Source organism: Lepidochelys olivacea, assembly GCF_965140295.1.
Source record: "Lepidochelys olivacea isolate rLepOli2 genome assembly, chromosome: 1".
NCBI classification, from domain to species: domain Eukaryota; kingdom Metazoa; phylum Chordata; order Testudines; family Cheloniidae; genus Lepidochelys; species Lepidochelys olivacea.
In genome coordinates, this window is record NC_140411.1 from 157,380,204 (window position 1) to 157,390,988 (window position 10,785).

The 10,785-nt window shown below is 38.9% G+C and overlaps 1 protein-coding gene across 4 annotated transcripts in view; it reads left to right on the forward strand.

Moving 5' to 3' along the window:
• KDM6A (lysine demethylase 6A) overlaps positions 1 to 10,785 on the forward strand; it is a 274,760-nt gene that overhangs the window by 207,841 nt on the left and 56,134 nt on the right. For 2 of the 4 annotated variants that reach the window (XM_084642140.1, XM_084642142.1), the window contains exons 11-17: positions 170 to 268; positions 690 to 909; positions 1,481 to 1,615; positions 2,079 to 2,234; positions 2,865 to 2,960; positions 7,736 to 7,837; positions 9,026 to 9,421. In XM_084642140.1, the coding sequence (XP_084498266.1) occupies positions 170 to 268; positions 690 to 909; positions 1,481 to 1,615; positions 2,079 to 2,234; positions 2,865 to 2,960; positions 7,736 to 7,837; positions 9,026 to 9,421 (1,204 nt within the window). The remainder of the gene's footprint in view (positions 1 to 169; positions 269 to 689; positions 910 to 1,480; positions 1,616 to 2,078; positions 2,235 to 2,864; positions 2,961 to 7,735; positions 7,838 to 9,025; positions 9,422 to 10,785) is intronic. The other 2 variants (XM_084642141.1, XM_084642143.1) reach the window with 1 other exon arrangement.

Genomic DNA, 10,785 nt, shown 5'->3' on the forward strand with positions numbered 1-10,785 from the left:
AGTTTTTATTCAGTGTCATTTTGTGTCAAACTTTCAGAAAGAGCGGTTATTTTGGATTAATGTGTATGAGTATGTATTTGCATGAATTTACTAATACCAGTCCACTCTTGGCAAACCATTCTCAATAATCACTTTAAATATTACCACAGTTCTTTCTCTCTTCTCCCAGGTGCTATTCAAGTATTGGGAAAGTTCAGGATGCCTTTATATCTTATAGGCAATCTATTGATAAATCAGAAGCAAGTGCAGATACATGGTGTTCTATAGGGTAAGAATGATGCAGGGAAAAGCAGTACAATAATTGAATTTTAGTGCATTTAAACAAAAGTTTTTTTTTAACACCGTTGTGTTCTCAGTAGAACATAAAGCTCCTAATTGCTAGCTTAATATATTAATGTTCTGTCAACCATGCTATAAATATCTTGACCTTAAAGAAATATGTAGGTATTTGCTCTCTTAAATTTTAATTTGCAATATTGGTTGTACTTTTTATTTTAACTTGTCATGTTAAGGTATAAAAATGTATCATTCATGGTTGTCACAGTGAATTATGTAATGGTGTGTTCCACTTGATGTACAAAAGTTTTTCTTCTTCACTATATGAGAAATACTGAGTTTAGTGGTGGGGTATATGACTTCTTTGTGTTCAGACTTTACTAATTTTGAACTTTACCAATCTTTTTATTCAGTGTGCTATATCAACAGCAAAATCAGCCTATGGATGCTTTACAAGCCTATATCTGTGCTGTACAATTGGACCATGGCCATGCTGCAGCCTGGATGGACTTAGGCACACTCTATGAGTCCTGCAACCAGCCTCAGGATGCCATTAAATGCTACTTAAACGCAACTAGGAGCAAAAATTGTAGTAATACCTCTGCACTTGCAGCACGGATAAAATATTTACAGGTAAAACTTTAAAGCTTTAAGGAAGGGAAATATTTTATCATGTACACAACAGAGGGGAGGGGGAAAATAACATACCAGTTAATGTTTTATTGTTTTATGGTGTTTAACCTGTTTCCATATTTATTGTAAACATATCATAGCTTGAATTATTGTTTTATTTTCCATTTTTAAGTGGGACTCAATCCCTGTAAATAATGCTGTTTTGCACATTACTCAGTTGATGCATATTGATTTACATCACTTTTTTTCTATGTACTGTCTACATTTTTAAGTTGTCATAGCATTTAGAGAGAGAGAGAACACACACACACACTATCTTTCACTCTTGTTTGCAATTTCAGAAGAAAAGAGTTACGAGACCTCTGAAACCAGAGCTCAACTTTATTCTGATTCTCACAAAGGTTTATATTCTGGTTACCCTCTTTATACTTAGCACCTTTCTAAAACCCCAGACTTTAAATCTATTCTCTCTTTAAGACGTAATTAGCTACAGCATTTAGGAAGATTTCGTGGACTTGCTCTTAATAAAGTAGGCTTGTGTTAAATTTGCTTTTTACATAATTTTTCCTAGGCTCAGTTGTGTAACCTTCCACAAGGTAGTCTACAGAATAAAACTAAATTACTTCCTAGTATTGAGGAGGCATGGAGCCTACCAATCCCCGCAGAGCTTACCTCCAGGCAGGGTGCCATGAACACAGCACAGCAGGTGAGAAGTTGGGTTATGTTCTGCAGGTGCCCAGCTTTAAGGGTTCTTTACAATCTGTAGTAGTCAAGCTTATTTTACTGAGTGCAGGGCTGGCTTTCATTAATAAAAAGCCTTTGATTTATTTGCAAAGGGATTTAGATCAAGAAAAGACTCCCTATAATATGGGAGAAATATGGGGGTACCAATTTAGAACCTTTGTGGATTTTCATGATTTTGAGAGATTTCATCTTAAGTAGAAATGCTACAGTGGTTGTTTTTTTGTTTTTTTTTTTTAAATTAATTCCAAGAAAGGTACACATTCCTCCATTGATGACCATATGGAAACTGATTTTCAGTAACTGAGTCAGCTTCAGTATATCCACACAGCCCTTTTAAGATATGCAGATCGTAAAAGTATGTAGCTTAATTGAAAGAATTAAGAATATATAGAACCATGTTTTTGTCTTCCTTCTGTGATTCTTAGGCTTGTAAACCTCATCATCCAAATACTGAACCTGTACTAGGCCTCACTCAAACACCAATTTCACAGCAATCCTTGCCACTACACATGATTCCTTCTAGCCAAGTAGATGACCTGTCCAGTCCTGCCAAGAGGAAAAGAACATCTAGTCCAACAAAGGTATATATTCTTGTGAATTAGAGACCGAGCCAAAATTATACAAAAATATGCATAGAAATTGTGCAGTATCCACAGAACTTGTACTTTAATTGTAATCCTTTGGCATTAAGATGGGGAAAGTTTTAGAAGTTCATGTGTTGAGGTTAGTGCATTTTTCAGCAGTGTATTTAATTAGGAGATTACAACTGAGATAGTAAGTACCTAAGTGCAATACACATCAGTGACACTATATATAGAAGTAATTATCCTAATCTCAGAATATAATCATAGTATTGTAATAGAGAGGGAAATGGCCATGTTGTTCTGTCTGTTGCCTTTGACTATATCTAAAATTCAGGATGTTTCTTCTTCACATAATACTTTTTTAAGAGGTAGTGACTTATTTGATTTGGTTCCTTGTCATTATGGTATTAGATACTATATTGAATATCATTTACTTTTCTCTCATTGTTCTGATACTGTATAGGTTGAAGCAAAATGAGAGAAAGTATATTTTAGTATACTTGTTATATACTGTATTATTCTTAAACCTGTGGTTAGTCCTTTCATCAAGACGTTCATGTCTAGCTTTTATAAACCTAATATTTGCTCTTTTTATAGTCATATATTTAAATTTAATGTTTTTCTCAGAATACTTCAGATGCTTGGAGCAGTGGTCATACGGTGTCACATCCTCCAGTACAGCAACAAATTCATTCTTGGTGCTTGACACCACAGAAATTACAGGTAAGTGTGTTAAAAAAAACCCTGAGCAGCTTTGAGACTTTTTTTTCTTACCAGAAATATATCTGAAATGGACTCAAAGAAACTTTTCACATTTAAACTTCTGAATCAGATGGTAAATATTGAGTATACTTTGATATAATGCTTATTGTTTGATACAAGTAGTTTTCGTGTTTATAGCTTTCCTGTGGTATGTGTGAAATCGAGCTTAAAATGAAAAACCAACAAAACCTGAGTTCCAGTTTAGTGACATGGCACAAGTTGAATATTTTAATTACATAAGCACTTATAATAAATTTGTAATATGGACAGATAAAAGTAAATATTTTTTTCTTGTTGTAACATTTTTTAACTTAATGTGTGAAGTAGTCATACTGTTGGATGTCAGATGAATAATACTTATGACTCGCTGTGCTGCCTAAGATTTACAAAGTGCTGCACAACTACTGCACCCCTCCCAATATCCATGTGAGTTAACTTCTTGTGTCTTCATTTGGCAAACTGATAAAATTATAAGTGAAGGACTTAAGATTATTGTATCACCAATAATGGAGAGAGTTGAAATTCAACTCTGGTGTTCGTGGATTTCAGACCAGGTGGCTTCTACAGTTGAAGTGCTGGACTTTATTTTTGAGACCTTGACTCAAATCTAGTTTGTTTTGTTACAGTATTTTCAGTTTATTCTTCAGCTCACTGACAAAGGTTGCAGTGTACCATGCCAAGCTTCAGCAGTAGCAAAAGAATGCACATTTTGAAAATCAGACTTGGGCCAAAGTCGTCACCATATATATCACAAATATTGACTAAATGCAAGGACATCAGCAGAAAAATTATTGCTCTGAGGAGGGGAAATAGATCCTGAAACTCTGGTATACTGCCCAAAGGCTGTGGGCATTATGCACAATTAACAAATATTTTTTCTACCTGAAAGACAGTCCCTTAGTTGTTGCCTCCTTAGCCAGTCAGCATTGTTTTATTATACCACTTGATTTTTCCACCTATTTGTCTCTCCTGCCTTTGTGCAATCTTTATCACTTTTTTCTCTGCTTTCTCCCATCTCTCCGACTTCTCTTTCCTTTCAGGCCTCACTAGCGTTTTGTCTTTTTTCACTTTGTTTCCTCCTCTTTAAGGGAAAGTGTCGTTACCGTCTTCACCCTATGTATGGAATAAAGGATTTGTTAACAGTCATTTAATATGGTTTCATTATCTATGAATGACAAAGCCAGAAATGAGTTATGAAGGTCATCTCACATGAAAGTGAATAAAACCTTCATTCCATCTCTGTCTTTGTATTCTGTATATGTAATGCAATTTACAGAGAAGGCATTTTAGAAATGTCTTTGTTTAAAAAAATATTATTGGTGTTATTTTTTTACATTCATCTAGCTTTAAAACTAGTTTTTCTTAGTACCACGAGCTCAGCTGTACATGGAGAAAAAATAATAAATATAATAAATCCTTTTGAAATAAAACACCTAAAATGTTTTCTCTTGGTGTTTAAGCTTCTAAAATAGCTCTACTCATAAGGTTTGTGCTATTGGACAGGGAAGATCCCTGATATTTGTACAGTATAAAGCTTTCATTGCGATCTCTGATGAACAGAAGATATCAGACCATAAACCTGATACTAGTCTAGAAATTAATACTGCTTTTTCTTCATCTTAGAACAGTTTTGCGGGAGTGGGAGGTAAGGAAGCATTTCTCTATTTGTTGAGGTGTAGTGAGGTGAGAACTCAACCTAAAAGTTCTCTGTCTCACATCATGGATGATCTCTACTTGTGCAGCGAGGAGAGAATCTGCTCTGGAGCTGTCGAGGCCATTTTAGTGAGTAGCAGGAAGGATTACGCTAGAGCCATCTATACAGCAACATTAAAGGTTTTCAAACTGGGCAGAATCTTGTAAATTAATCACCAAATAGCACAGGGACTAGGCATATTCTAGACTACTCGCTGGACCTGAAAACCTCTGGTCTCTGACAGCTCAGCAAGACTCTGTCTAGCATCCATTTCTGCAGTTCACCTACCAGTAGATGGGTTTCCTACCTTTTCTCATTCCTTGGTGTCCAGATTTGTAAAGGGACTTGTTCATGTGCACCTTCCTATATCTGATCCATTCAGTACCTTCATGGGTATTGAATTTAGTAATTTAGGTTGATGGGTTCCCCCTTCGAACCTGTGGCATAACATCTCTGCCACTGCTGTAAATGTAAACAGCATTGTTGGTAGCAATTACCTCTGCAAGGGGGGTGTCAGAGCTACAGGCACTTTTAGCAGACCCTCCTTTTACAGTATTCCACATGAGGTGGCCAAGTAGTTACAGTACTTAACTACAATCCTGAAAATTGTGTGTTCAAATCTTGCGTGATACCACACTGAAAGGCCATCTCTAGTTTACCCAGCTGCAAAATGGGTACCTGATCCATTGAGTTAGAGTAGTCAACGGTAGCTGGGTTTGATGCTGGCCACATCACTCACTCGTGTAAGGTTGGCTATGAAAGTGACGTGCCTTAACGATGTCAGCCCAATAGCCATTGTCTTGGAGGGAATTTTAACTTTGACCATTGACAAAGACATGATCTCTCTTAGGCTGCACCTTTGGTTTATGCCTTAAATGGTATTCCACCTCAACCAGACTATTTATCTTCCAGTGTTCTTTCTGAAGCCTCATTCTTCCAAGGCTGAAGAAAAGCTTCATACCGTGACTGTTAGGAGGGCTTTGGGCACTTTCCCTGGACTACACAAAGTCTTTCAGATCTACTTCCCAACTCTCTCTAGCCTATGCTGAAAGTATTAAAGGGCAACTTGTTACAGCCCAGCATATCTTGCTTTGGATTTCTATCTGTATCAGTCTTTGCTGCAGTCTGACAAAGGTGTCTACTCCAGCAAGGATGACAGCCCACTCCACTAGTTCTCGTTCCCCTTCACTTGTCTTTTTGAGCAACATTCCTGCAAGTGGATATTTGCAAAGCAGTAACACGGCCATCTCTGCATACTTCTCCAGACATTAAACTATTACTCAAGCTTCCAAAGATCATGCCAATTTTGGCAAGTCAGTCTTAGGAACGGGGAAAACGTTACTGCGAGCCCTGCATGTTACCAGGAAGCAGCTCGCTTTGCAAAATACTTGATCAGTTCGCTTTCCATTGCAGACCCACGAGGCTGCCTGGTAGTGTGCTTGCAGATCGGTGATCAGAAGAGAATGGGTTAACGCTGACCTGAGCTGCCATTCACAAAGATGGGGGTGGCTTCCTTTTTCAATAGAGTGGATTGCAGATTATTAGGCTGTAGAGGACTAAAGAAGTTGTCCCATGGAATTGTGGGAAACTTCCGACTGACTCCCAGGACCCGAATCAAGCGGGGCTGTGTTTACACTGCAGAGCTATAGGACTTGGACCCTGGTTCCTAGCTTAACTCAAGCTCAGACCCTCCAGCCCTGCAGCGTCCTGGGACCCTGGGTCCAAGCCCTGGGTTCGTGCAATTGCAATGTAAACACAAGGGGGGGGTCAGGTTAAGCTCAGGCTTTCAATGGAGTATAGACATACCCTTTCAGTCTCTCTTCAAGTAATCCAAAGTCCCATTACCTGTAAGAAAGCTGCTGGTGATTCACCAACAATGCAATGTATATGAGCACAATCACTTTTAAGGCAAAAAAAAAAAAAAAAGTCTACTTACCTGAACGGTAACTATTATTCTTCATGATGTGTTGTTCACATTCACATTTCACAAGCCTCCCACTTTCTCCTCTGCTTTGGGTATTAAATTCCTTTGGTACAAAAGAATGGAGAGGGAGGTGGTCACCACTCCCCTTGGTACCCTTAGATCAGTGCAAAAGGATAACCCAGGCCCATGCGCCACCTGCTAGTACTGCTGGCAAAAGTGTCAGACTCAAGTGCATTGGGTGCACATACATCTATAGTGGAATGTATATGTGCACCACACACCTTGAAGAAGCACAGTTTCTGTACAGGTAAGTAACCAGTTTGGGACTTTTGGCTCTTGTTTTATCTAGTTTATGTTTTGAGGTATTTCTTTTCCAACATCCACTTTGTCTCATATCTTCAACAATTATGTATTAACATACAACCTGATTAGTCAACTATGGTAGCTATTCGTTCTTCGTAATATATCTATGGATTTTCTTAAGAGTTAAAATATGAATACTATGTGCTCAGCAGCTTAAATGAAAATAGAGAGGACATTTCACAAACATTTTTAGCACTAAAGTAAGTGTTTATCGCCTCAGTTATAAAACTGCTCAGTCTTGTATCTGTTGTTCTCTAAGGTAAAGATTGTGTATATTTGGCTCTTTCCCATTTTAGTGTGAGAGTTCACACAGAATGATTTTCTTATATAAAATGGATTGACAATTTTGAGATTTGTATCATAGTGCAAGAATAACACAGGAGAAAATTACAGAATGTGTGTTGTCAAGAGTTGTATACATTTTAAGAACTTTATGAATTTAACATTCTTTCACGGCAAAAACGTACTTTAATCATATTGAACACTTAAGAACTGTGTACAGTACTGTTTTATAACATATACTGAGATAATCAAGTCTTTTTCAGCTTAAGTAGATAAGAGATGCTTATATAGAGTTTTTAGTATAACAGTGGATTATAGAAAGGGGTTTGGTCCTTTTAGGAGCTTTTGAGCTATACTTTCTCAGTTTCAGAAGCCTTACTTGTACTGGCAGTGTTAAGTATTGTTATCAGGAAGCTTTTTAATCAGTTCTAAGTTGAATGATTCTAAATAATGCTGCAGTGTTTTTTTTTCCAGGACTTGGAACAGCTGCGTGCAAACAGAAATCTAAATCCAGCACAGAAACTTATGCTGGAACAGCTGGAGAGTCAGTTTGTCTTGATGCAGCAACACCAGCAGGTGCGAGCAGAAATATTTTTCTAATTTTCAGTACTTGCATCAGTGGCGCATTCTGTTTTCTTTTTGAACCCGAATTATTCGTATTGTATACACTTTCGTGCCCTATTTACTAGTTTACATAACATCTTCTGTTTTCTTTGACATTTCATTTACTGTGATTGATGTTTACTGGCTGAAAGACATTCATCATTAGCTGTTTTGTATTGTAGGACTACCAGAGATGATGATTAACCAATTTTTTAATTTGTTTTCTGGTCAGTTGTTTGACTGACAAAGTTTGAGAAACAGTCTAGTTACGAAATGAGCATTTGTCGTAAGTTGTCAAAAGACCTCTCATTCCTGTCTGTTGCTCACTTCTCTTATATTTGTGTGTCCAATTGTAAAAGCCTAATTCTATCTGTCTGTTTGTCTCTTTATGGCTTTCCTAGAAGAAAAGTCTGCCCTCAATAACTATACCTTAAAATTCACTCACCATTTGTGAGCATGTCAGCTCTGCCATTCAGCACAAACTGGAAGGAACCTGGTTTCTAAGCTACAAAAAAAAAAAAAAGTTGAATAAAATTAACATAATTTCAACCAAACTTTACTTGAAACAATAGAGTAAAAATAAATTAACAGTACACAATATTTATATACAGGAACAACTGTGTTATTCGGCACTTTACAAACAGAAAAGCTCTACAAACCGGCATTTCTGATCTTCATTGAAAGTCCAGTTTATAGTCTGGTTGACATAGGGCCAGCACATTCGCTACCTAGCTCTGCGTGGCTCCCCAGAAGGGGCGACATGTCCCTGATGTTCCCAGGCTGCCCCCATCCCGCCCCATACTGTGCCCTGGCTCTGCAGCTCCCATTGGCTGGGAACCCCAGTTAATAGGAGATGCGGGGGTGGCGCCTGCAGGTGGAGGCAGCATGCAGATCTGCCTTGCTGTGCCTCCGCGTAGGAGCAGCTGGGACATGTCGCCACTTGTGAGAAGCCACCTGAGATGAGCACTGCCCTGGTCCAGCACACTGCATCCCCTCCCATGCCCCAAGCCCCCTCTCACACCCAAACTCCCTCCCTCTTTGTTAATTTTTCACTTACCGGTACCCCTCCATTCTCCCAACATTCCAGATAAAAAAGCTTTTACTGTAGTCTCTTAATTATGTAATTAACTTTATTCTTTTGTCTTACTAATTTTTCATTAGATGAGGCAAACAGGAGTTGCACAGGTACGATCTACTGGAATTTCTAATGGGCCAACAACTGACTCATCACTGCCTACAAACTCTGTCTCTGGTCAGCAGCCTCAGGTTGCTTTAACCAGAGTGCCTAATGTCACTCAGCATGGAATCCGTCCGGCTTGCCCTGGGCAGCCTATGGCTAATGGACCCTTTCCAGCAGGCCCAGTTCCCTGCAGCACACCAAGAACGCTGGGTAGTACAGACGCTATTTTGATAGGCAATAATCACATAACAGGAAGTGGAAGTAATGGAAATGTGCCTTACCTGCAGCGAAACGCACTCTCTCTACCTCATAACCGCACAAACCTGACCAGCAGCGCAGAGGAGCCGTGGAAAAACCAACTATCTAACTCCACTCAGGTATACAATTCACGTTATTAATCCAATAAAGTGAGCAAAGTACTGTCTAAATCACTTTTTGACATCTTTCTTTTGTAAAACACATGCTTTCTGTTTTCAAAAGTTGATTAAACATATGCAGATGATAAATCTTACAGCTGATTAAAGCTACCCATTATACGTTATTGTTAAAATAGCAGCTAAATCAGCTTCTAAATCAGCTCCATCTCTCCCTCAAAGCCAGCTGGGGTTCGGGACGCCCTGGGCTTGGGCCAACCAGCAGCCTGGGACTTGGAACATCTGGGGTGGACGAGCTGGTGCTTGAGCCAGCTGGCGGGCCAGGGTTTGGGCTTACTGGCAGCCCAGGACTTGGGGTGGCTGCGGCAGGCAGGCCAGGGCTCGGGGTGGCTTGGCCAGGGCTCCTCTGGCTGTGTTTGGGGCCCGGGGATCCTCTGGCTCTGGCGAGCAAGGGGCGGGTGGGGTAGGAGCGAGGCCTCAGGCAGAAGAGGCAGGGGGCTAGTCTCCCATGTGGGGGGGTTCACGCACCACCCATGAGTGAGCCGAATGTTATAGCCATTGTTGAAATTATGTTGTCATCTTATTTTAATCATTCTAAATCATTTTTGTTGAAAGGCCATAAGAAAACATCAGAAATAATATTTTACAGTAACAATCTCAGTAGAGATTTAGTACCAGTATATCTCAATCTCACAACAGAGAGCATGAGGATCCTAATGTATAATTCTGATTTTTAGAGAATTTGTTTTGGGGACATGGAGGAAAAGCCTACTTTACTTGTAAACTAACAGTTTATTCACTCTCAATCCCACAAGACTTCTGTATTGAAATCAGTAAGCTGTTCTACAGGAAGACTTTCCAGACATGTAATTTTGTTTTAGTGGACAGGTGGTGTGACCAATTTCAGGAATACCTAAAACTTTAGAATTGCACTGTAGTGTGGAAACTGCTTTCTTGTTGATCAACACTGTTTATTGGTGTAAGGTTTTTAATTACAGATTATTGCAAGTTACTTAATTGAAACTCAGATAATTTTGTAGTGCTGGCTGTATTACAGCCTGGCAGCTTCAATACGTATACAATTTTACAAAATAAAATGAGAAAGTAGCAGGAACATCTTGTGCGTTGCACAAGCAACTAGATTTGCTCTGAAGCAACTTGATAGGCTAATTGTAAAAACCTACTAGTATATTAACATTGTAACTGGGAACCAGTGTTTATAGGATTGACTTAGTCTTATTGTCTCTTGCCCAAGTTAGACTTGGTTGGGTATGAAAAAAATGTCACTGGTACAAAATGGCTTTTCTACATCCTGTGTGAAATAAGTCTGTGGCATCAGTTCATTTCTTACTAGGTAGGTGTCTGCA